Raw genomic sequence first — 27,903 nt, 5'->3', positions numbered from 1 at the left:
TTTCTAAAATCATGAATTTTTTTTACTTTAGTTGGGTTTTTTGAAAATTTGTTCTTATATCAGCAGGTGTGCTGCTTTAAGAAAGATATAAACATGCATGTATATATGTGTGATATATGTGTGATATATATGTGATATAAAGATATTAACATAAACATGAGAATGATATACTGTTTGGTTGTATCAGTCCAGTTTATTGCGTAATGTTGTATTCCAATAAGAAATTTAAATGAAGATGTTCAGATATCAAATATAAAGATTCTAACTAAGAACTATATATCATAACTATGAGGGAATTATAGATTGTTTCATCCATCATAAAAATGATTTATTGCTCATATTATTTTCATATTTCGTATTTTATTGGTGATTAATTTGAAAATGAAAGACATGTCAATAAATTACGGCCACCCTGTATCTTATTTCAATCACATGTATTGAATTCCTTGAAAACCTCTCCTATAAAATATGAGACGATGTACGCGGAAAAGAGATTTGAGCCGCGTCACGACAAAACTAACATAGTGCGTTTGCGACCAGCATCCGCACAGTCTGATCAGGATCCATGCTGTTCCCTATCAGTTTCTCAATTTGTAATAGGGTTTGTAAGCGAACAGCATGGATCCTGATCAGACTGCGGGGATGCGCAGGCTGGTCTTGATCCATGCTGGTCGCAAACGCTCAATGTTGGTTTTGTCTTGACGCAGCTCATTTTATGTTGAACAATTATTAACACATTTTAATATATTAATATATATTTGACTTATTTGGTTAATTTATGGAAAATTATAAGCATATAGTAATTATTTTCCATATGTAAATGGCTTGAATGGAAAAAAAAAAGAAATCTTGTTTCATATAAATTTCTCAAAAATCAATTTAACCCATTACTTCATGAGCATTTTGTGAAAAATGGCTGTTTTCATGTTACAAGTTCAAATTGCTATGAAACTATAAAAGATGTTTCAATATAGTTCAAACTTGTCACAAATGTTGACTGGACCACAGCCTTTGTAACTGCAGACTCAATCTTAAATTTCCTGTTACCATGGCAAGGAGGGGACATCTAAAAATTGCCAAAAATCACTATTTTACGTTGATTTTTCCATCAAAACTGATTTCTGAATGATGCAAGAGGTACAAGGGTAAAAAATTTATCAATAATATTAACTTTCACAGTCATGTCAAATAAAATAAGATCACTTTTTGTAGCATATATAAAGATACAGGAAATGTTAAAATCATTTCCATGGTTACATCAGTTACCATAGTAACAACACTCTTACATTACTCTCTGAAATGTCAAGGTCAAATTTTATACATGAAATGTGAAGGGCAAAAAACAAAAATATATAAACAAATGAAATTTCAAGGTCAACTTGTGTTATATATGGTGAGGGAATGACATGGTCTGTTGTTGAGATACTGTAGAATATAGACAGAATAATTAGAAAGCAGTCTTTATAAATTCCTCTTTCAAAAGCCTGCACAAGCCATGTATATATAGTAGAAATATCCAGGGGCTTTTGTTTCACCGATCTTGTATAATGTGTCTGTGTGAGGGGCACGGATATATATCTATATATGATGACTGTATCACATCTACAGGGAATTAGCAGCTAGAAATAATTTATAATTTGTTCATGAGACAAGAACAGCAGCTTAGATGGTAAATTTACAAAACTGTTTTATCTTGAGTGACAATACTGCTTGTTCTCAAGGTGATACACTCATAAATAATCACTTCTTGCAAACATATGAAATTTGTTGTTGTCAAATAAACTACTTGATAAATAAGTTAACCAATACAGTTCCTGTAATTCTGTAATTAACACCACAAATATTAGCTTTGTAAACTATACACTTCAAGAATAATTATTAAGAAACAAGGAAAAATTGTCAAGGAAAAGTTAATTTCAATTTTTACATTCATTATGAATCTGACCTTTTGAATTCAATTAAGATAAACCAATATACAAAACATAATTAGTATCTGTAATCAGAGTTTCACAGAATCTGTAATGGTTTGATTGTTCTTAGAATTTAGTATATAAACTAATTAATAAACATTGACAAATTGTACAAATTTTCCCTTTTCTTTTTTTGACAAATTTAAGTTTTTTTTTTTCTGGTTTTATGGTTATCTTTCTGATAGAAACCTTCACATGCAAGATGCTTCTTTTAAAAGATGAGAGGTTTTTAATTGAGGAGACGTATATTTATGAGATCGTGTAAACTTTTAAGTAAGGCAGCAATTATTTGTCTGGTGGTAAAATGTGTGCAATCAAAATGTCTACATAGTCAGTGTTTTAGAACTAAATAGGCTTATACTGAATTTGTTGTCCGTAAAAGGCAATATTTGCTCACATATCTGTTATTATATATGTATTTTTTACAGAAAAAAAGAAAAAAGTATTTAGAAACCAAATCCCAAGTACAAACTTTGTTTTATTTTTCACATTTTTTTTCGTTAGGTGGTAATTTTTTTTATTTTTCAAATTGTTAATTTCAGTCGACCCCTCCTGAATCGATGCATTCCCACCAACCTGATCTCCCTTGCTTCGAATGTATCGTCTGATATCATAAGCTTTCTTAACACGAGTGACTTATTCCAGAAAGTTCTCAGCGACCTATATTCTAGCTGGAAGGAGATGCTGGTATTGTGTTTCGTTGCCGTAGGTACGGTGATCTTGTCACATCAGTTCAAAACTATTGTTTATCATGTGACTGTATATTATATGATATATACTTAGCTACAATAGTTTTGCACGATTGTGATGAATATAATGCCTGAGCTTTTATACTCACTGAGTTTTTTTCCAAAAAGTATACCTTATAAAGGGAACTAACTCTCACCATCATATCATACACTGTCCAAATAAATTTTATGAGAAATCATGTGATACTTTAAAATAAATTAGAAGGAAATGTTTGTTTTACTATACATACATATAAAATAGCTGTCCTTATATATTAAGCTTTCCTAAACCTAACAACAAAATCAGTTTCACGGCATTTAATTTAATTTATTTAAAAGATTTTATTTGGATTGTCAATACCTTTGAAATTTTAAAAGACAGCTTCACAGTTATAGTTTGAAAAAGATAACAGATGGTTCATTGATAAAGGGAGTTCAAACATATGGAAAAATGTTTATATTAGTTCACAATCTAGATAAACTGACTGACTTGACTGTAGATTTAATTTCTGAAAAGCATGGCCTTGTAATGGCATTGGTAAAGAGCCAGGCCAGCCAGCATGGTTTACTGCTCACTTTTACATGCTCTAAAGCTGACAATAAACAGTACTGAACAAATGCCATTATACCCTATCAGCTCAATGGGCTACTTTAATAAAGACATAATGTGAATTGTGATATCAAAATCAAAAAAGTTATTACATGAACATTCAAACAAATTGATATTTTCTTCAAGTTACTGACTGAAAAAATGTAGGAATTTTAAACAATTTACTAATTTTACATTGTACTGTGTAGAATTAACAATTCTAGAAAAGTTAGTTTTGTATATAATACTGGGGCAGTGTATGTGTCATGGTAATTGGGTGATTATTTCCCTGTTTTGAGTGAACAAATCTTATTTCATTCTTTCTTTACTCTCTCCAGATCCTTTGGCATTGTTTCACAGACCAATAGAATTAAGTCGCCTTCCACTAAATGTAGAGGAGGTACAATAGAATAACAGTAGTTCAGGCACAAAATTAAAAATTTCGCTCATGTATTGCAACATTCCTTTTCAAGCACATATATCCAAAGCACTTTTATAAACAACTATGGGTTTATTTGACATCCAGCTATATTAAAATAATTTGCTTCTTGATAACTCATCCACTGATCTGTGGATTTTAAAACAAAATAAATCACATAGTGAGTTCTTGCTGATTTATTATAAGGCAGCACACTATTAGCTTTTTGTAGGGGATATGAAGCAATAATTGCACCAGGTAGCTTTTGATATAGATATATCACAATGAATTATTACTAAAGTGTCAGTTATACTGATCAGATCAGTCTATGTATTTACAGCACCAGCTTTATTATCAACTAGCTTCACTTCTATATTTTCTTATGGCTTTTCAGCAGTATAAGCATTTGATTTCCTTTATGGCAATTCTTCTAATAGATTTATTCAGTTATATAAGCAATTTCATTGATATATGACAGTTTTAACCAAATATTATGGTACAATATATTCTTAATGCAGTATATATAGTTAAGACATGGTATTTTCTCATGAGGAAGATCGTACAATAGTCTTCTTGTAAATTTAAGGCACAATTTTCCTATGGTTTTAGGCATTTTATGGATTTTTTTTCTTCATTTTTATGCCCCCACAATGTGGGAGCATATAGCGTTGCACTTGTCCGTCCGTCAGTCCGTCCGTACGTCCCGAAATCTTGTGAACGCAACTCCTCTTAAACCGGATGGCAGATTTTGCTTAAACTTACAGGGATGAACAACCTTAATGTGTAGATGGTAGTAAAGGAAGGAATTTTCGCTGCAACCAAATTTAACAGAATTATGGCCCTTTGTTGATTTTTTCACTATATACTATGTAGAAATTTTTGTGAACGCAACTCCTCTTAAACCGGATGGCAGATTTTGCTTAAACTTACAGGGATGAACAACCTTAATGTGTAGATGGTAGTAAAGGAAGGAATTTTTGCTGCAACCAAATTTAACAGAATTATGGCCCTTTGTTGATTTTTTTCACTATATACTATGTAGAAATTTTGTGAACGCAATCTAACACTAGTGATGCAGATTTTGCTTAAACTTAGCAGGGATATGAACAATTAAGGTTGTCCGCATGGTAGCTTAAGGATAAGATATTCACAATGAATTTTACATAGGGGCGTTTATGATTTCAATAATCTATGTATTTTAACCAAGCCTTTTATAACAGCATGGCAATTTTTATGGCTTTTCAGGGATAACAACTTGATTTATCTTAAGGAAGGAATTTTTCTCAAGGATTTAACAGTTAATAGGCACTTGTCATTGATATAGTGACAAGTTTTTAACCAAAATTGATTTATTAATTACAATAATTCTTAATGCAGTTATATGTAGTTAAAGAAGGATTTTTCTCATGAGCAAGATGTACAAATAGGCTCCTTTGTATAATTTAAGGCACATTTTCCATATGGTTTTAGGCATTTTATGGATTTTTTTTCTTCATTTTTTTTTCATGGATTTATTTACATTGTAACAATTATAATAGACATTTGTTATTGATTCAGCCACCATTTTAGATGACTTTTCATCTCAATGTAATAATCCCACCTTCATCTTAGTTGTTTACTAGGAAATGTAAATTTAAAATGTAAATTGAAGTTCTATATATATCAAAAACCATTAACAAATATTGCATAAAGTCTTTGAAATAATAGCTTTTGAATTGCCAGTATAAACTCCATAAAAAATCTTCTCATAGTTTTATATGAAGATCAAGTTCTGTAAATGTTTGGGAATATTTTATCATAGCTGGTAATCTTAGGCCACTTATTGAGAACCTATGTTTATTAGCTTCCATTTTGGTTGACAATATTGGGAAGTATCGGATGATAAATTGGTCTGTATACCTCATTACTAGTAATTATAATATATAACTGTTTTTTATGACCATTGAGTTCTATTGATTACATGGTGAGAATAAAGGCGAGATATAAATCAAGTAAACACACAGTGCTGTTAGGCACGCTGCCGGTTTTTTCATCAGAACAATAAATAATAGGATACTTTTGTCTCCAGTAATTATAGGGCTGGGTTGGGTAAAATTAAAGTACAAAAAGGCAAAAATAATCATTATATTTTCATGTTGTCAACTATTTCTGTAGAATTTGGAATCTTGAGTAATTGATGGTAAGGTGAAGCATTAAAAGTATATTTTAGTTACTGAAATTGTCTGCTGCAGGAATGTAAACCATTTACATCACAAATTAAATGTTTTAAACTTGCATATTTGCTTGAATCTAAAATAAGATCCAGTAATATTAACTTAAAAGTTATTAGATTATATGTAGTTACACATGTACTTGTATCAAAGTTATTAGATTATATATAGGTATACTTTTGTAAAGTAAGTTTTCTTACAGGGATTATCTATGTAGGAAGAAAATGGTCACTGAAAACTTTCTCGAATATGCCAATTTTATACTCTTCTTTACTATTTCTATAAAACTGTTCTGTTTTGCTTGTTGCCTTGTTTGCATGGACACTCCCGGTCACCTATATTTCTGTAGTAATATATATATTTAGCCATCGCCACTGTATGTCTGTATTTTATCATTAGTATGTTCACATTTTAAAAAAAGTTTCAATTGTGTTTTGAAATTGCATGTATATACTTCAAATGACAGGTGCATAGTTACTGATACCCTTGTAAAGTATACACTTACAATAAACCTTTATTACCTAATCTTCATTCTTTTACATGTATGCGGGTGTGTTTGTGGTGTTTTTATTTAAGTTACATTTCTAATGACTTTTATATTTTGTATGTTAATTTTAAGTAAACAAATTTAACACAGATTATTGTTACAGTAACCTGTATTAAAGAATAGTTTTCTTACTATCAAATTATACTAGCTTACAGAAATCTGTACCAAAGAGACCAAATTGCAGTAACATGTACTATAATAGACTTTATTACAAAAAATTGCAGTAAATAGATTGGGTTACAGAAATCTGTATCACAGTAGATTGGGTTACAGAAATCTGTATCATCAATGTAGACTGGGTTACAGATATCTGTATCAAAGCAGACTGGGTTACAGATATGTGTATCAAAGTAGACTTTGTTACAGATATCTGTATGAAAGCAGATTGGGTTACAGATATCTGTATCAAAGTAGACTGGGTTACAGATATCTGTATCAAAGTAGACTAGGTTAGAGATGTCTGTTTCAAAGAAGACTGGGTTACAGTTATTTTTATCAGAGTAGACTGGGTTACAGAAATCTATATCAAAGTAGGCTGGGTTACAGATATCTGTATCAAAGTAGACTGGGTTATCAAAGTAGGCTAGGAGACTGTTTTACAATAATTTATTTTATAATAGATTGTTACTGTACTATGTACTTAATTAGACTGGGTTTGGTCATTGATACCATATAACAGACTGTTATTCTGTATTTTCTAACATAAATGACTGAGACTGTCTGATTAATGATATAAAACTATAATTTTGATATGAGACACATCATGGTTGTGGTTATATTGTCATGTGTCTCTACCTCATAAATTCTGAAATTCATAAATTTCTTGTTTTAATAAATTCATAAATTTCTTGTTTTAATAATGTACAAATCTTTTAAGGCATGATATACTTTAACATCTACAGTAATAAAACAATTATTTTTGTTCAGTGTTTACTGAATTTTACCTGATTAAATGTCTGTAGGCTCATAAAGAAGAATAAATTATTAACTATCTGATATTTATAGTCAATCCTGTGTTAATGAGTCGACCTATCAACAGTGACATGGCATATTTTTTGCTGTTTATAGGATGGACCTTTTAGACAGATGAGACTGTATTGTGAATTAAGGATATGAAATGTAAAGAATATTGTAATTTAATGTTTTCATGTTATTTTTTATTCCAGCATTTTCTGGAGTAATGGTGTTGTTGATCAGGTTTCTAGCATCAGCAATTGTCTGGGTGATTTTAGCTGTGGCTATATTGGGATCTATAGGTAAGTTTAGTCTGTGTGGCTAGTGATTTGTTTGAAAAAAAACCTAAAATTTTAAAAGAATTGATGACTTAGATATTTCACTACTGAGAAATGAATGAATTGACAATTGAGCCGCGTTACGACAAAATCAACATAGTGTGTTTGCGACCAGCATGGAACCAGACCAGCCTGCGCATCCGCACAGTCTGATCAGGATCCATGCTGTTCGCTTACCAACCCTATTACAAGTAGAGAAACTGATAAGAAACTGATCACACTGCTGGATCCATGCTGGTTGCAAACGCACTATGTTGGTTTTTTCGTGACGTGGCTAAATTAGTGGAGATTATGATATCATGCTACTCTTACCTTCTATAATACAGCTGGAACAGCGTTTTTATGGTGGACATATTATGGATTCCGTAAAAAACTTGAAGAAGACGATGCTATCAACTTGCCATTGTTAGATGTAGAAATAAACAGTGAGAGGGCCTTTCTTATCTACTCTATAATTGCCACTGTGTTGACAGTAAGTATAGGAATCTGCTCAAAATTCCCAGCTTGTTCTTCACAAATAATACTTCTAGCCTAGCAGGTCCTACATACAGACATCTATTGCATACATTTTCTCAGGGAAAGAAATTGTTTTCTCCTTTAATGAATAATTTATGAAGGAAATTTATTCCTTGTAGAATTCCATTACTCGACTTAGTACATTATTGCAATTAGAGGGGAGTAATAAATATAATATTTTCCTTTTGAAATGGCATTTGCTTTAAAGCTAAAAATTAAAGCTACAGAAAAGTGCAATATGTCTGCAGAGCTAACCCCCTGGAAAAGTGAATTATAATGTCTGTAAAAAGGTTGGCATGGTGATGTAAATACCACTATATTTAATGGTGGTGAATGGTAAGTCTTGAAAGTTCAAATGAGATATTTACATTTTACATTCTATAGAATATTATAAATGTATCTGGCATGTATATTGTATATATTGTCATAACTTATGTTACCTGTTTGCAGAGACATTTAGTTAACCTTCTGAAATTTTTTCTTCTGTTGATAGTAAAAGCTGTCTATTAAATGGAATTTCAATTTAAAATGAATATTATATGGAAGCTAGTAGAATCAGTATAGAGCCATTTTAGATAGCAGATGAAAATGTAGGCTAACCAAGCTGTATACAGGTGGCATATAAAATTACTATGCTAGGGGTAAAAGAGTTTATGGTACTTTCCTATAAAAAAAAAAGAAATTCATATTCTTAAAAAAGGAAATTCAAATAATTATTAATGATAAGATAAATTTCACAAGGTTTTCATACAAATTGTATTACATGTATGTATGAGCATATTTCCTGTATTTTTCATCTTTTACAGCTATAATTATGTGATGGTAGACTGTACTTTAAACTTATTTTATATTATTATTATTATTATTATATAAATGGCTTAAAAAGCTTATTGATTTGAATTTTGTTTGATATTTATTTAGAGATTTCATTTAATTTTACTTATACTACAGATGGAGACTATAATATAATATGAGCCGCGTCACGACAAAACCAACATGCTGTTCGCTTACAAACCCTATAACAAGTAGAGAAACTGATAGCAAACAGCATGGATCCTGATCAGACTGCGCAGAAACCCATTATGTTGGTTTTGTCGTGGCATGGCTCAATTATATATAAATATATTTCAGGTGATATTATTGTTGGTGATATTAGTGATGAGGAAGCGTATTTCCCTAGTTGTAGCATTGTTTCATGAGGCAGGAGCTTGTATGGCTGCCATGCCTTGTCTACTGCTACAACCTGTATGGACATTCTTAATTCTGATGGGCTTCTTCATGTACTGGGTGATAGTTCTTGCCTTCCTTTCTACAGCAGGTATACTGATATATTTTATATTTTATTAAGTCTAAGATGCTTCTTTATTTGGCAGTTTGTGTAAATGAGGCAAAAGTGTTCTAAATTACTGGCATATTGTATCATAAAGTCAGATTCTACATTTTATAAATATACTCAACTGTCAAATGTTTAATTTAGGACCCTTGGAATACCTTAAAGCACTTACGCCAAATAAAACATTTGAGCCGTGTCAAGAACAAACCATCATAATGGGTTTGCGACCAGCATGGATCCAGACCAGGCTGCGCATCAGCGCAGTCTGATCAGGATCCATGCTGTTTGCTATCAGTTTCTCTACATGAAATAGGGTTGGTAAGTGAACAGCATGAATCCTGATCAGACTGCACGGATGCGCAGGCTAGTCTTGATCCATGCTGGTCGCAAACCCATTATGTTTGTTTTGTCGTGACATGGCTCATTTTATTCTCTATTAAATGATCAGTTATACACAGTGAGTTTAAAATTCTTATTCACTTCATTTTGACTTTTGATCATTCTTCTTAACACTTCGTTATTTCTAATATGTAATTAAGTGGAGGATTTCCTGTGTAAAACATATTATATTTTAATTTCAATTGGCCTGTTATAGGGAAAACATAGGAAATTAACCCTCAACTTTATTTCTTTTGTTTATACATTTTATTATGCATGAACATTGAGTTAATTTTGAAATAATTCAACCTATCTATCTTTACAGAGAAACCAAGCATGAATGCTGACGGCTATGTGACATATAAGGAACATGAGACAGTATCGTATATGTGGTGGTACCATCTTGTTGGTCTAATATGGACAAGTGAATTTATCATCGCCTGTCAACAACTTGTCATTTGTGGGTCTGTAGCCACCTGGTATTTCGCCAGGTAAATGTTTATCATTTTGTCATTTGTGGGTCTGTAGCTACCTGGTATTTCTCTAGGTAAATGTTTATCAACTTGTCATTTGTGGGTCTGCAGCTACCTGGTATTTCTCTAGGGAAATGTTTATCAACTTGTCATTTGTGGGTCTGCAGCTACCTGGTATTTCTCAAGGTAAATGTTTATCAACTTGTCATTTGTGGGTCTGCAGCTACCTGGTATTTCACCAGGTAAATGTTTATCAACTTGTCATTTGTGGGTCTGCAGCTACCTGGTATTTCTCTAGGGAAATGTTTATCAACTTGTCATTTGTGGGTCTGCAGCTACCTGGTATTTCTCAAGGTAAAGTTTTATCAACTTGTCATTTGTGGGTCTGTAGCTACCTGGTATTTCTCCAGGTAAATGTTTATCAACTTGTCATTTGTGGGTCTGCAGCTACCTGGTATTTCTCTAGGGAAATGTTAATTAACTTGTCATTTGTGGGTCTGCATCTACCTGGTATTTCTCAAGGTAAATGTTTATCAACTTGTCGTTTGTTGGTCCGCAGCTACCTGGTATTTCTCTAGGGTAATGTTAATCAACTTGTCATTTGTGGGTCTGCAGCTACCTGGTATTTCTCAAGGTAAATGTTTATCAACTTGTCATTTGTTGGTCCGCAGCTACCTGGTATTTCTCTAGGGTAATGTTAATTAACTTGTCATTTGTGGGTCTGCAGCTACCTGGTATTTCTCAAGGTAAATGTTTATCAACTTGTCATTTGTGGGTCTGCAGCTACCTGGTATTTCTCTAGGGAAATGTTTATCAACTTGTTATTTGTGGGTCTGCAGCTACCTGGTATTTCTCAAGGTAAAGTTTTATCAACTTGTCATTTGTGGGTCTGTAGCTACCTGGTATTTCTCAAGGTAAATGTTTATCAACTTGTCATTTGTGGGTCTGCAGCTACCTGGTATTTCTCAAGGTAAATGTTTATCAACTTGTCATTTGTGGGTCTGTAGCTACCTGGTATTTCTCCGGTAAATGTTTATCAACTTGTCATTTGTTGGTCTGCAGCTACCTGGTATTTCTCTAGGGAAATGTTTATCAACTTGTTATTTGTGGGTCTGCAGCTACCTGGTATTTCTCAAGGTAAATGTTTATCAACTTGTCATTTGTGGGTCTGCAGCTACCTGGTATTTCTCTAGGTAAATGTTTTATCAACTTGTCATTTGTGGGTCTGCAGCTACCTGGTATTTCTCAAGGTAAATGTTTTATCAACTTGTCATTTGTGGGTCTGCAGCTACCTGGTATTTCTCAAGGTAAAGTTTTATCAACTTGTCATTTGTGGGTCTGCAGCTACCTGGTATTTCTCAAGGTAAAGTTTTATCAACTTGTCATTTGTGGGTCTGCAGCTACCTGGTATTTCTCAAGGTAAATGTTTATCACCTTGTCATTTGTTGGTCCGCAGCTACCTGGTATTTCTCTAGGGTAATGTTAATTAACTTGTCATTTGTGGGTCTGCAGCTACCTGGTATTTCTCTAGGGAAATGTTTATCAACTTGTTATTTGTGGGTCTGCAGCTACCTGGTATTTCTCAAGGTAAAGTTTTATCAACTTGTCATTTGTGGGTCTGTAGCTACCTGGTATTTCTCTAGGGAAATGTTTATCAACTTGTTATTTGTGGGTCTGCAGCTACCTGGTATTTCTCAAGGTAAATGTTTATCAACTTGTCATTTGTTGGTCTGCAGCTACCTGGTATTTCTCTAGGGAAATGTTTATCAACTTGTCATTTGTGGGTCTGCAGCTACCTGGTATTTCTCAAGGTAAATGTTTATCAACTTGTCATTTGTGGGTCTGCAGCTACCTGGTATTTCTCAAGGTAAATGTTTATCTTTTCAATGTCCTTTTATTATGATGGTTTATATTTTCTGTGTGTCCGTCATCTTGCATTCATAGTATCCTGTGAGGCAGTGACTTAAACACTAAAATAGTAAAACATGATTATATCTGCTTTTATTAAATTAATTAAGTCAGCATTGAAGGACCAAACCAACAATATGAACATATTGACTATAGTATATAAAAGTGCATACTACAGTAATTCAGACTCCCGGCATCTGTAAGGCTTTGATGATATGTTGTACTTTTGTTTACATAGTTTTTGTTTTAGATTTTCAGATTACCCGCATTGTTTTACAAGAATTGTACATTTTTCCCATTGTAACCTGCAACAATTATAGAATTTAATCTTTTGATACAAACCTGAAAATAGAATAACTAATTAATATTGTTAATTGTTCCAACAAAATCAATACTCAAACTATAATTATGAATCAATTTTAATGTGAGGAAATTATCTTTTACAAAAAAAAAAGATTATTGAAGAAATCTTTTAGGTTGTAGAACACTTTGATTGATATGGCAATGCTGTGTTAGCTACTGTATAGGGGAAATTAATCTGCCATGTTTATTTTCACTTTATTTGCAGTTTTTAAGGTATTTCAAATTTAAAAACAGTGATTAAATTCTTCTAATTGTGTAACAATTCAGAGGTAATAATTTTGTTGGCTTGTCAACAATATAGAAAGAGGGATCACTCTTCTTTGCACTTGATTTATCTTGCATTATGAATGTGGTAAAGAATCAAATACAAGAACAAAAGAAAGATGATTAGAAATGACATGGTTTATTTTATCATTGATTCTTCAATCTTTTACTTTAGTATGTAATAAATACTATAATGTGCTCTCATTTATGTTAATATTGTTATTATAATATAAATCTTAATTAAATGCACTCAGTCACACAAAAGCACAATTATCATAGCAAAAAAAATCTGATATATTATTAATCCCTACATAATAAACAGCTTTTGTCACTTATAACCCCATGTTGGAGTGGCATTGTACTTTAATGCTGTAAAAGTTGTCTTTAATGTTGTGTATAAAATGTCTGTACAATGCTGAGATGTAAATAAAAATTACAACAGTTATATTTTACAGTTACAGTTATCACACTTGACTGTTTACTGATAATTTTATTTTATCAAATCCATGTAAGGCAAATGACGTCTTCATAAACAGTCAATCATATGTTTGTTTTGACTGTTTTTGATTATTGGTGCACCATTCTCATATTGTTATAATAAAACATGATTACTATACTCATAAACTAACAATTGACAAATGATTTTTTTTAAGCAAAATTACAAAACACAATTTAAATATCACAAAATCAACAAATTGTATTTCTGGTATGTTATTCAGAACATGATGATTGGGGCTTATTCTTCCTCAAATAAGCTGTTTTCCTCAACCTTTGGCAAAATTGACTCTCCAAAATATAAGTAAATGTTAGATTTATCAAAGTCTGACACTCACCTTAGGCTGGAAAAAAAAAGACTTAAAATTAACTGCTGTGGGATTGAATCCCACCAGATTACAGAGTAGTTGAATTATATTGTGTGCCGACTTCTGAAAATTTAATACCTGCTTATTACTCCAATATTATACTGAGTGACACATTGAGCTTTCTCACCCTGTCAGGTTGAAAAGTTTTTACATGACCTAGACAATGTCTGTTAAGTTCCAATAAAAAGATAAATAATTGATAAAAAAAAATCTTATTGTTGTTAAATGTTACTGTGCTTTTGAACATTTATAATTTTTCTATAATTAGGGACAAGGACAATCTAGGATGCCCAATCATGGACTCGATCAAGTTGTTGGTATTCCATCATCTCGGCTCAGTAGCATTTGGTGCTCTAATTATCACAGCTGTCAAACTACCCAGGATGATTCTTATGTACCTTCATAAAAAGTATGTTATATAACAGTATAATAAATTAATTAATTACTTTAAAGTTGCATTATACCGATACAAGGGAAAATGGTAGTTGTACAGGTCAAAGTTAATAATTGAGCCGCGTCATGACAAAACCAACGTAATGCGTTTGAGACCAGCGTAGATCCAGACCAGCCTGCGCATCCGTGCAGTCTGATCAGGATCCATGCTGTTCGCTAGCAGTTTCTTTACTTGTAAGCGGGTCAGAAACCCATTATGTTAGTTTTGTCATGACGCGGCTCAATTATAACTTTAGATTTTTGACGTAATTGTTTTCAATTTTATTGTTTAGTTCATGTGTATAATCAATAACCCATGTGATCACAAAAAAATTCTATAAATATCGTTGGGAATTTTTAAGTTTTAATCAACTGATAAAAAGATTGAAACAGTTTTTTTTATATTTTAGGCAGTTGTTATATTTTATCCTTAAAGATATATTATGCTCAAATTTGATATTTGAAAATACGGATAATTTCTATACAGTTTATTTCTAAATGTGAAATAAAGATCTTTTTAGTATACACAGAGAATATAATTATGTTAAGTTTTAAACACTACACACTAAAGGTAAACACAGAATGAAATACAAAGTGTCATTAAAAAAACTGGCACTTTAATTAAGAAAAGACCCAGTTAAAATGATCTGTTGTAAGAAATGCAGCTTTACAAGGATAGTTTGTGCCTTCTCTTATTTAAATAATACATATTCAGTTAGAATTTCCTAGATTTGAATAAATTAATGCTTCAAAAGTATTTTACATAAAGATGAGCATAGTATATCTTAAACATGTTTTGTTCAATGACCATTATTATAGTGAAACTTTTTAAATACTTAGGCCAATTTAGATTATATAAATAAAGTTAGCCCAACTTGACATTAAAAAAAGAGCTTAACATCACTTTAATATAATAAATAGCAAAAACATGAAAGCACCATTGTAGAGACAGATATTTTAAATATTTTATAGTAAATCTTTATATTATACAAGATGGTGCTCTGATAACTTTGAACAGATATATAATCTAACCTTACAATGTAACATAATAGTCAATGTAACTTTTTCCCTTCAGATTATATAATATCAGCTGGTTGTGTGTGGAATTTTACAGGTGTCTATAGATAATTTCTAGAATGACAACATAAACTAATATCACTCAGTAGACAGTTATAATGTATGTGCAGACATCTGACCACACTGATTTTTTGATCACATAGACAAGCTGTATTGTTTATATATATCAAGAGTAAAGTAAAGTAAGTATTTACTGAGGCTACACATTTGGTTACCCAATCTTCCATGTGGGCCTCAAAACATATACATAAAATATACATAATTTACATCATGGCTATATAGTCAAATAATAATTCTATTTACAGGTTTAAGGATGCCGAGAACAAATGTGCAGAATATTGTATGAAATGTTGTATTTGTTGCCTGTGGTGCCTTGAAAAATGTCTCAAATATCTTAACCAGAATGCCTACACTATAGTAGGTAAGTTTTAACATATAACCAGAATGCCTACACTATAGTAGGTAAGTTTTGTCATATATCACAATATCTGAACCAGAATGTTCAAAAATGCCTACACTATAGTAGGTAAGTTTGTATAAGTAAGAAAATATACTTTGTATTGTGTTAAATGATAACCTTAAAGCTGCATGCCTTCAGATGAGCAAAACTATTTCGATAAATTCAAACCTGAGAAAAATGTTTTAAGATTTAAGGAAAGGTATAAAGATTCAAAATTCTAGTAATATTTTACATGTTATGTGTGATTAATGACCGATTTTTCAGTATTTATAGCTAATTTTTTACTGCGTTACTGACACAGTAAGGGCTATTTTTGCATATTTTGACCTCTTTATAGTAATTTACATGGGTTGTAAGTGCCATTGATAATGTGTAAATTGCATTCTTTAGGTTACTTTACAATATTATACTGTGAAATACATTTTTAAATTTTCAAATCTGGAGGCGAGCTGCTTTAAAGTTTAACTTTACTTTTTTATCACTAAATTTTCAAATCTGGAGGCGAGCTGCTTTAAAGTTTAACTTTACTTTTTTATCACTCTTTCCAATTATAAATTAATTAGTTTCTTTATTTTCAAAATATATTTTACGTAATATTTAATAGAGAAAATATAACATTTAATTTGTTTTATGGGTTTTTATTCGGGTTTGTTTTTTTTGTTTGTTTTTTTTTTGCTGTATTTATTTTGTTTTGTAAAATGTCACAATTTATGTTCCAAGTTTTTTTTGTATCTTTTATGTGGAGATTTATTACTTATTTAACATGTTGTTTATTTCAGCTATTGAAGGGACAAACTTCTGTAAATCAGCAGTAAAAGTGAGTTTATCTTATTTTGTTTTTCCAATTTTGGCATTTTATTTCACTAAAATGAAATTTTCATGTTAATAATAATTTCTATATTTGTTATGCATACAATTAAAACTGTAATTTGTTTCTGGGATATTTAGAGACAAAGTGTTATAAAAATGTGATAAAACGTTGGAAATAGAAACAATTTGGAACTCAATCGTTGAATGATGAAGTTTATAATTTGATATATAACATTAGTAATTATCACTAAAATATTTCTATATTTGTACAAAATTGTCACAGAATTATTTGTTTGTTATATATAATTCTGATATAAAATGTAGTGTTATATTTCATTTTCCAGTCATTTACAACATTAGTAACAAATGCTTTACGTGTGGCAGCAATAAACAGTGTTGGAGATTTTATCTTATTTCTTGGTAAAATTGGTGTAATGGCGGCCACAGCAGCTGTTGGTCTTCTTTGGTTTAAGGTAGGCTTTCTATATTTTAATGTAGTTCCTTTAATAGATATAAAACAGTTTAAATTTGGAAGTTAATTACTGAAACAATAATATTTCTATTAAAGTTAGAATTTTGTTATTATACATGTATGACTAGTAATTGTTATACCATCGTAAGCAAACCTGACTGATTCTACCCAGGTACCTACTTACACCTGTGGTCTTCCTTTTTATAGAAATTTGCATTGTGACTAAAACTGTTTCATTGTAATTAAATACAAAAACCAACAAGAGATAAAAATGCAGGGTAAGAGATGGAGATATATTTTATGTTTACAGAGTAGATCAGACCTACATTATTATGCTGTACCGGTGTTACTAGTGTGTGTTTTCTCCTATCTCATAGCATCATCATTCCTCTCTACATACGAGGTAATTCTTATATTCTTAACATTATATAACACATAGGGTTGATATTTTTATTGTTACCCACAAACTAATTTATTTATTTTAAGATTTGATTATACTAAATCAAAATCAAATACTGTAATAGTTTGAAATTTTCAATTGAACTATCATAGCTTTACTCTTTACCTTAAACTTGAGAAATTACTTTCCTATTATTGTTTTAGTACATGTTGATATCTACCAGCAATGAAATATGTAATGAACTAAGTTTCATTTAGAAATCAAAGTGCAGGTTGTGAGCTACTAGATATTATCTACAATTTTTTTGATTATTGGGTTGGGGTGGGCTTATTTTTATGTTTCATCATGATACACGTGTATGCAAGTTGAATCTTAAAATGGTACACTTTATGAATATTTGTTTTCCTTATTATTAGATAATAAGTTATTTAACCCTTTCACTGTCATAGAGACGGCTTAAGCCGTCCCTGTTATTTTCGGCGTATTTGCCATATGGACGGCTTTAGCCGTTTGTATAATAATAATAGTAATAATAATAAATTAATAATAATAATAATAATAAATATAAATATAAAGAAAATTATACCATAGACAATAATTATTATTATACTAACAGATTTGGAAACATATATAATTATTATAATACTAATAACAAATAATAATAATTATGTTGATTAGTAATATAGTAATTTCTTAGAAAATCCTCTGGCAAATAGGTGAACAATAAAACAATAACCCTCTGGCAGCGAAAGGGTTAATATTATAGAGGTAATACAATATGATAGGACATTGTTGTTTTGTTGTTTGATATACTAGATGTAGTTGAATATTTCTGTATATAGATGGTGATAGACGCAATGTTGCTGTGTTTCTGTCATGATTGTGATATCAATGATGGTTCTGCTGCTAACCCATACTTTGCTGGAGAATCTCTCATGGTTTGTATATATCCTGTACACTATGTTTATCCTCACAGGGTTGAGTGTCTGCCTCTCAATCCAGGGATCAAGGGTTCAAGCCTTAATCGGGTCACAACCATGTATCTTCATATGACACCAGTACTGGTTGGTTCCAGGAATTCAACTCAAAAGTGATTAATATGCAAGAACTTGTTTCGCAATTGAGCTTAAATAAATATGATTAAAAAACAATCCAGGGATTTTGGGTTGAAGCCCTACTGGGGTCACAACCATGTTTACTCATATGAAATGGTTATTAGGAAATAGATAACTATTTTGAGTGCATTGTTGTAGAATAATGCACGGTTCAAGTTCAAAAGCATACTAGGAATATTATCACGAAGGCCAATAAGCCTGAATGATTAATTACAAAGCATTTGAACTGATTTGACTGATAAACTGTGCATTATCATACAATAATGCAAGGACAATTATTATATTTTTTTCCATTCTAACATGCTGATATAAAAAAGAATTGATAAAAATATTTTAAACTACATTGAGTGTAGAAGTAATTTTCCTGACGTCATTTGATTTATTGATGCCATATGACATGTAAGCATTCCTTTTTACAGTGTGTAAATTTGGTGTAATTATGCTCTTGACCCTCACTATTTGTTTGATAGAGGAATAGTATAAAGTGTGTTAGAATGAATAATAATGTTTAGATCATATGTACATCCATCACACTTCAAAATAACTTCCCAACTTGGGTAAATGAAATATTTTCTGATGATTTTGAAAAATTTTCCTTGGCCTCAGTTGTAACAGAATGTATGTTGTCATCAAGGTTCATATATTTTGATTGTACATATGAAACATATTTTATACATGGTAATATGAATGACACTAAGGGTTCAAATACCAATCTCTACATGAATTCTGATCAATTGTTTCAAATACTCACTTTTGAAAATTAATATTGTTGATGAAAAATGAAAATTCAAAACTGCTACTTGAAAATGTATAAATACTTGACAAATAGCAAAATGTTTGAACTCCCAACATGTATGAATATTTGACAGGATTTTGTTGATGGTACCAGTAAGTCACTGAATGCAATGAGAATAGAGGAGAAGTCCGGGGAGGAGGCTGAGGCTGCACAAGTTTGAAACCCGGTGTAGCCACTGATATCTTACTAGTGGGGATGTTTATACAGAAAATAAAGAAAAGTTTATCCTGAGCTATTGGCTAGAACAAGAAATAATACTCAAACATTACATGTAATGATGATAGTGTAACATTTATAGGTAGGCTATATCAGTAATGAGCAAGCACCAATATATGTGACCAGTGTCTATAGTTAGGTTGTATAAACACTACAGACCAGGATTAAACAAACAAAAACAAAGCAAATTGTGGTAACGAAAGAACTGAAATGAAAGCTAAAGATTATGACAAATTACATGTATAGGAGGAAGTGAAATGTTTATGAAAGTTATGTAATAACACATATGATGTGAAGCTGACATATATTTAAAAGATCTGTTACACATTTGTAAAATGTGTATTTCATTTATTTTTATAAATGATCCTCATGACTAAATAACAATTAAAACTGTTATAAAAACCTATCGGAACAAAAGCAATTTTATCAAACGGTAATATTTAAGTTACTATGTGAATATATATATTGTTATAATTTGAGTTGCTGGTTAAGAAATGTAATTTTTGTGTAATTTTCCAAATTGTTCGACTTTGAGGACTACTTGTATAAAAGTTCTTTTTTTTTTTCAAAGGAAAATATAGATAGAAATTAGCAGCTGAGATTGATAGTTAAAACAATCGGCTTATTGGCTTATTTCAGACAAAGGGAAGCAACTTGTCTATATTTAAGTAAATCTATCATAATAGAAATGGTAGTCTTCTAACACTTTGTAAGTTCTGGTGATATTTTGATTTGAAAAAGCAACAACAAAAATGAGGAATAAGAAATATAGTTGCCATATTTGTAATATGAATTTAAATCACTTTCATAATGTATTCATAATTTTATACATACAGAAACAACATTGTTCATCTAAATGATTATGTTAATTACCCATTTACATATAATGTAAGCTCCCCATTAAATATATATATATATATGTAGTGTTGTGACGGAAGATTCAATGTTTACCATCCTGCCTAACTGTCCACTAGGGCTATGATTTTTGTATTTAATTTCAAACATATAGTACATAAATCTATTGTTGTTGTAGGGCCTTTGTTATATTCTTTTATTTACTATATAGTTTATAGTATGCTTTTGATATATATCAATTTAAAATTGTTTAGAAAATTATAAATGTTTTATTGTTTACCTGTTTATACTAAATCATTATAACATTTAATGATCTTTTTTTTGTAAAAAAATAATAAAATGAAATGAGATATATTTCATATAAAAGTAAAAATTGTAAATATTTAGGTAATTGCCTGTATATTTTACATTATATCTCTATAAGAGATAAATAATTGTTGTATATTTTGGCATAATTGTATGGTTTAAGATAATTCTGGTTGGGTGTATGTACATTTTTATACATATATAGCTTAGCATTTAAATCAAACTTGGGAATTAATTTTTATTATTTTCCAAGTTAAAAATGTTGGGCTATTACATCAGGATCTTTCCAAAAGAAATATCTTGGTAACATTTATAAGAGTTGATGCTTTATTACAACATATAGTCTTCTATCACATGATTTATATCAAACTAGGCACATGTTTCATATAACCCTTTCATTTTGGTTCAGAAAATATGTTGAATATTAATTGTACTATGATAATCATTATTACCTGTAACATTTTTACCTGACTCTTAATTATCTGTATAACAGACATGCCCTGCTTTCATTTGGTAATCATCTACTTTAAGGATATCAAAATAGTTCAATTAAACAGGTAATATAAGAGTTTTCCTATATAAATTGTACAAATGTGCCAGCAGGCAAAATTGTATGCAGATTCAATCATTGCATTAAAGTGGCTAGCTTTAAACTAAACAAGCGTTTGAATTCAAAATATTTTTTAATTCAAATTTGTTATAAAAGACAAAGTTTCTGAAGTCGAGTCTAATGTATATAACAGTGGTAGGTAAACTGACCATAAAACAATTATATATAGACAAGCTTGTTTACCTCAACACTTTCACTGCCAATAAGCAAGGGTATACCTTTCCATGTGCAGAACCACATATTTGCCTACAATAAGGGATTCAGAATTTGATATCTGATTATTAGTTTTTTTTGGTACTTTTATATACATTTTGGTTTGAGTTTGGAAAAAAACACAACATTTTAGTCTAACATTGTTGATTTTCTGAAATAAAAGTGAAGATTTTATATATTTTGTATACATAAAGTGAGGGGAACACATCTATAGTTAATTTCTCTAATTATTGGAGAAGTCCCAGACAAAAATGCCCTGTACTAATGTAATTTAAGCTCGGGCAGAGAAACAGTTAAATAAAGTACATGTTATCCATTCTAGTACATCAAAACTATTGACCTAACTACATTGTAGAATTGTCCTTAAAAGAAACAGATGCCATGCTGTTGATATGTATACAGTTACATTTGAGCCGCGTCACGACAAAACCAACATAGTGCATTTGCGACCAGCATGGATCCAGACCAGCCTGCACATCCGCGCAGTCTGATCAGGATCCATGCTGTTCGCTTACCAACTCTATTACAAGTAGAGAAACAGATGTTTTATAGCGAACAGCATGGATCCTGCTGATCCATGCTGGTCGCAAACGAACTATGTTGGTTTTGAGGTGACGCGGCTCAATTTTATATACATGTGCATAAATCAACTTTCAATAAAGCATCCATTTGATTGATTACATGTAATTCACGTCCTATGATTGGGAAATTTTAGTTTAGAATGTATGTTACATTAAACCTGTGTATAATGTATTAATATCATGTAGGTAATAAAACTATATTTTTGTAATGTGTAGGGGTGTTGGAAACATTTTACAAATGTATATATATATCACTGTATGTTATAATAACGATGTAAGACACAGTTGATCTACTTACAAAATGTCAGTATATATTTTCTCTGAATATTTTATGTTAATTTTTCCAAACAATGGTACATTGTATGACTGGTGTAACTTACCTCAAGTTACAGTAGTAAGTTACAGTAGTTTTACATTGTACCATTAAGTCCTTCTACTTTTGTTATACATATATATCCATTCCATTTCTTTTACTGTATAAATTTTACATTTTCCATCTTAAATATCTTCTTCCATTTAATGACATGACACTGTGTATAAATCAATTGAAAAACTGGTAAATGTTTTACAAATTATGGCTTATACAAGCGAACAGATATTTTATAAAGAAAAAAATTGTACTTATTTCTTATTTTTGCAAATTGCAACATCTATAGAATAGATTTTTTTTGTCTTGCATAAACTTCTCTATCAAGAGAAAAATGGTAACAACAGGTGTAATTTTCAGATCAATTTCATGAAAGTTTCTCCTAAGTATTTGTGGAGGAAATTTCAGATTCTGTTTTATACTACATGTTTTATGGTGGGAACTATATGTATGATTTATGTATGGCAAAATTTGATGCTTTTATTTTTGAGATTTCTCATTTTTACAGGGTGATTAAGGGACTCCACTGAGGTTTGTTGACATGACTGGACTTGAAATAGTTTGTTTTTCTCAAAATATGTGTACCATTTGATGTAGGTGTGGACCAATAACTAGTGCACAATTTCAGATGAATCACTAGCTCTGTTTTTCCAGAATAATTATTCTGATTTAAAAAAAAAGAAAAAAAAATGATCCAAAAATGTAAAGCTTTTAAAACATACTTAACTCAAGTAAGCCGAAGAGTTGCACAAAAAATATGATTTTCAATTTAATTACAAGTACATTCATATGTTTTAATATCTTTTGCATATCCTTCCATTTAATTGTCCAAGTTGGTCTATGCAAGAAATTCATATTTTTGGTTTTCAGACTTTTTGGCCTCAGTGGAGTTTCTTTTATTTATGAATTTGTTTGCTACTAAAATTATCGCAAAAGAGCAATGAAATAAGTGCTGTTTTAATAAACTTTATGTCCTGTTCTTTGTATGTTTATATGCTTTATTACTTGTGGGTAATCAAAAGCTACAAAACAAGTTCAGATGCTACATGTATATCATTGGAAGAAATGTAGTTATATAGCAGTGAGCATACTTGTAAGTTATTTTTGTGAATTCTGCATCTGATTTATATGCTTCTACAATAATTGTTATAAAATAAACAAAATATCATATCAATTTTACTTGTTGTTTTATTGGAAAAATAAAATAATTACAATCGTTTAAATGTATTACAAAAGTAAAGTGCAAATGCATCAATCTCAGTAAATTACCTACACGAAGAGAAAACCTAGTGAAGGGTAGTGGAGCTTCAGATATTATATGATTTTAATGAGATCCGGAATGCTTAGACTAACTATATAAGAAATTGTTCATGATTAAAGAATGCTGATGAATTACAAATTTGTCCGTGTCCTGACGGATTGAGTGGCCTGTAATAAACATACAGCTAGTGGCCTAAAAGGGTACTAGTTTGTATCACTATATACAATGTATGTGAGCCCTTCCTACAGGGACAACATGAAAATCCAATGTAGGACAGAATACAATCTGTACAGGATTCTTGTGCATTTTCATGTTACCTGCAATTAGACAGATGTTTAAAAACCATTGTTCCTAGAAGCTCCTATAACATACTTTTCTTACACACAAGTTACTGCATGTTTTAAGCTCACATTGGATTTCAGTACAGTTCTTCAAATAAATACTCCATGGAAATACAAGATGAATTCTATTTTTGAAAGGCCATTATTCTGAACAATGCTACAAATCTAAGCTCTTGGCTTTATCATTTCTTATAAAGTGTTACACCTGTGTCTCTGTCACAAAATTCAGCCTCAGGGTGTCTGGCTATTTTGTACTCCAGAGTTTTGATTCAAACATTATATTTCTTTGTAGAAGTTTACAAGATAATTCTAAGTGTCATTTATATAACATCTAGGACTTGCTGTTTCAAAGCGGAAGATATTTAAATTGTTTTCCAATATATTACTTGTCACAAAAAAGTATGGGTGCTACAAACCATATGTTTTTTTTTTGAAGACTATTTTTAAAACTTTTCCAAAGTTAGTCTCTGGCTTGGGGAATTTCTGAGAGAAAAAGACATGCTGTACATGTATATACGTAACTTACTAAAGGCTGACAAGATGATGTGGCATTTCATATTTACATGAAATTGTTCTAGATATTTCGAGGTAATTAGCACAGTGTTATAATACTTATTTTAAAGGACTGCACTGGTACATGCCAAATATTATAAGACTTGCCCCTTTAGTTTTGGAATTGATTTGTCAACAAATTTACATGTCCTAGCATAGTCGTTAGAGGCATAATTTATCAAACTTGTAGAAGACCATAAAGCAATGCCACATGTAAAATATTGAATGCTACAATTATACCTACATACAAATATAACTTGTCAAGAATATTTGTTATTTACGTTTTATTTTCTCTATAAAGATCTGCATAACAACAATGTACATGTTGTACTGTTTATACTTGAAATGTAAAAATATAAAATATAGGAAACATTTGTAAAAAAAAACAACTTTCAACACAACTCAAAACCAGTAACAAAGTTCTTCAACAAATGATATGTGATCATAAAGTTTCTTTCCATAATCCAAAAAACTAGGCATTATAAAAATGATATGTTGTAGTTAATAGCTGGAAAAAAAATGAAATAACCCCCCCCCCCCCCCTAAAAAAAAGTTGTCATGGTAGAGAAATATGAGAATATTTACAACATAAAATAGTCCAAAGTTTTCGCGGCATTTCTTAAAAAAGTGCTTTTGTCATGTTTAAATATATTTATTAAAATTTTTACAAACCATTTTACTACAATCAACAGTGATATGAAAGATTTATTTCATGCTTTCCAGTGTTTTATTTTAATATATTAGATGATTATATTCCGATAAACCACTAGTGAAATTTATAAAATATAATTTTCACTGTAGCCGGACTATATCTGAATGCGTATGAAAAGAAAATCAAAACTACATGGAATAACAGGCAGAAATAAATGCTGTCATGCGTAAATTTTGCTTCTTAAAGAAAAGGAAGTTGATGTCATCATACATCATGCTAAAAATGTAGCACAATTAGGGAAATTAAATAGACCTATGTTTCAAAATTGCTGATGTGACGTCATGATGTGATGACGTCACAAAGGAGAATGCGCGACGTTACGCGGCAAAATCAGTAAAAAATACTTAAAATCACCTAAAAAGCATGAAATAAAAAGAAAATTTATTTATTTTACATATAAGATTGAAATATATTTCATTCGTGAACACCAGCTATTATATATTCACTTGTGGCTACGCCACCCGTGAAAATATTGCATCTGGTGTTCACTCAGTGAAATTATATTTCAATCTTACATGCAAAACAAACAAATATCCTCTATATAACAAGAATATGATGTAAAGTGTTAAACAGAGAAAAAAAACTCAACCATCAGTCAGCCCAATATGTTCAGAGTATATCAAAAAAAGTTGAAAAATATTTAACCAGTTTGGTAGGTTACTTCCCTTAATTGTAATAAAATAAAGTAAACCTTATCAAAGCATAACATTGTTCACTAAATGTACGAAAGAGGTGATTCTAGAAAACAGAATAATTAACTCACTACATAAAGATATGTAAAAACAAACCATGCCGAATATATCACATGAATCAATAAAAAAACTAAGTTCAAACTTAACAATAGTTTGTAACAGAGTTACCAATGTCCCCCGCCTCGGGGAAGTTTTATATGAAGCATAAAACTGTTCTATTTCAAAAGACTGAGGTATGGATTTCAGGACTTTCAGTCCAAAATAATGATCAATGCTAGATCTGCAAATGCAACAATAAATTTATTAAAGAAATACTAGTCAAATGAAACATGGAATTTAAAATTCTATCATGTTAACCTTTGACCTATAAGTGTGACCTTGACCTTGGAGGTAGGGGTGCAGGTGCTGTGCATGACATATCATCTTATTAATATTACTATTTGTGCCAAGTATTTTCAAAATCCCTTGAACTATGTAGAAGTTATCGATCGGACACGAAATATACCCTATAACAGACTATGTCAATCTTTGACCTCTAAGTGTGACCTTGGAGGAAGGGACCCATGTGTTGCACCTGACATATCATCTTATTATTGTGATTATTTGTGCAAAGTATTTTTAAAATACCAGGTTATGGACTGGACACAAAATATACCCTATAACAGACTATGTAAATTTTGACCTCTACGTGTGACCTTGACCTTGGAGGTAGGGACACATGTGTTACGCATGACATATCAACTTATCATTTTGACTATTTGTGCCAAGTATTTTCAAAATCCCTTGATCTATGAAGAAGGTATAGACGGGACACAAAATAAACCATATAACAGACTCTGTTAACCTTTGACATCTAAGTGTGACCTTGACCTTGGAGGTTGGGGTGCAGGTGTTGTACCTGACATATTGTCTTATTATTGTGACTATTTGTGCCCAGTTATTTCAAAATCCTGACGAAGTTCTTGATCAGACACAAAATATACCCTGTAATAGACTATGTTCATCTTTGACCTTCAAGTGTGACCTTGACGGTAGGTGACCGGTTGTTGCGCATGACACATCGTCTCATTATTGTGATCAATTGTGGCAAGTATTTACAAAATCCCTTCAAAGATAATAAAGTTATGGATAGGACACGACATATACCATCAAATAGACAATGTTGACCTTGAATAAGCAAGTGCGACCTTGACCCTGGAGGTAGGGGTCTGGTTGTTGCGCATGACACATCGCCTTATTATAACAAACATTTGTGCCAAGTTATTTCAGATTCCTTTGATAAATGAAAAAGTTATGGACCGGTCAAAAAATATACCCTGTAATAGACTATGTTAATCTTTGACCTTCAAGTGTGACCTTGACCTTGGAGGTAGGTGACCGGTTTTGCGCATGACACATTGTCTTATTATAACAAACATTTGTGCCAAGTTATTTTAGATTCCTTTGATAAATAAAAAAAGTTATGGACCGGACACAAAATATACCCTGTAATAGACTATGTTAATCTTTGACCTCCAAGTGTGACCGTGACCTTGGAGGTAGGTGACCAGTTGTTGCGCATGACACATCGTCTCATTATTATGAACAATTGTGGCAAGTATTTACAAAATCCCTTCAAAGATAAGAAAGTTATGGACCGGACACGACATATACCATCAAATAGACAATGTTGACCTTGAATGAGCAAGTGCCACCTTGACCCTGGAGGTAGGGGTCTGGTTGTTGCGCATGACACATCGTCTTATTATAACAAACATTTGTGCCAAGTTATCTTTAGATTCCT

The 27,903-nt window shown here is 31.1% G+C and overlaps 1 protein-coding gene across 7 annotated transcripts in view; it reads left to right on the top strand.

Moving 5' to 3' along the window:
* LOC132735453 (choline transporter-like protein 1) overlaps positions 1-23,736 on the top strand; it is an 80,241-nt gene extending 56,505 nt beyond the window's left edge. For 6 of the 7 annotated variants that reach the window (XM_060722404.1, XM_060722405.1, XM_060722406.1 and 3 more), the window contains 12 exons: positions 2,513-2,679; positions 7,629-7,718; positions 8,081-8,226; positions 9,402-9,588; positions 10,307-10,472; positions 14,121-14,261; positions 15,667-15,782; positions 16,601-16,638; positions 16,976-17,104; positions 17,414-17,506; positions 18,346-18,441; positions 19,488-23,736. In XM_060722404.1, the coding sequence (XP_060578387.1) occupies positions 2,513-2,679; positions 7,629-7,718; positions 8,081-8,226; positions 9,402-9,588; positions 10,307-10,472; positions 14,121-14,261; positions 15,667-15,782; positions 16,601-16,638; positions 16,976-17,104; positions 17,414-17,506; positions 18,346-18,441; positions 19,488-19,574 (1,456 nt within the window). In that variant the 3' untranslated portion in view covers positions 19,575-23,736. The remainder of the gene's footprint in view (positions 1-2,512; positions 2,680-7,628; positions 7,719-8,080; positions 8,227-9,401; positions 9,589-10,306; positions 10,473-14,120; positions 14,262-15,666; positions 15,783-16,600; positions 16,639-16,975; positions 17,105-17,413; positions 17,507-18,345; positions 18,442-19,487) is intronic. The other variant, XM_060722408.1, reaches the window with a different exon arrangement.
* The last annotated feature ends 4,167 nt before the right edge of the window (positions 23,737-27,903 follow it).

The sequence above is a fragment of the Ruditapes philippinarum genome, unplaced genomic scaffold, assembly GCF_026571515.1.
Source record: "Ruditapes philippinarum isolate M1 unplaced genomic scaffold, ASM2657151v2 ctg808_1_1_1_1, whole genome shotgun sequence".
Taxonomy (NCBI): domain Eukaryota; kingdom Metazoa; phylum Mollusca; class Bivalvia; order Venerida; family Veneridae; genus Ruditapes; species Ruditapes philippinarum.
Note: the sequence above shows the minus strand (reverse complement) of the source record. Positions and strands in the feature narration are given on the sequence as shown.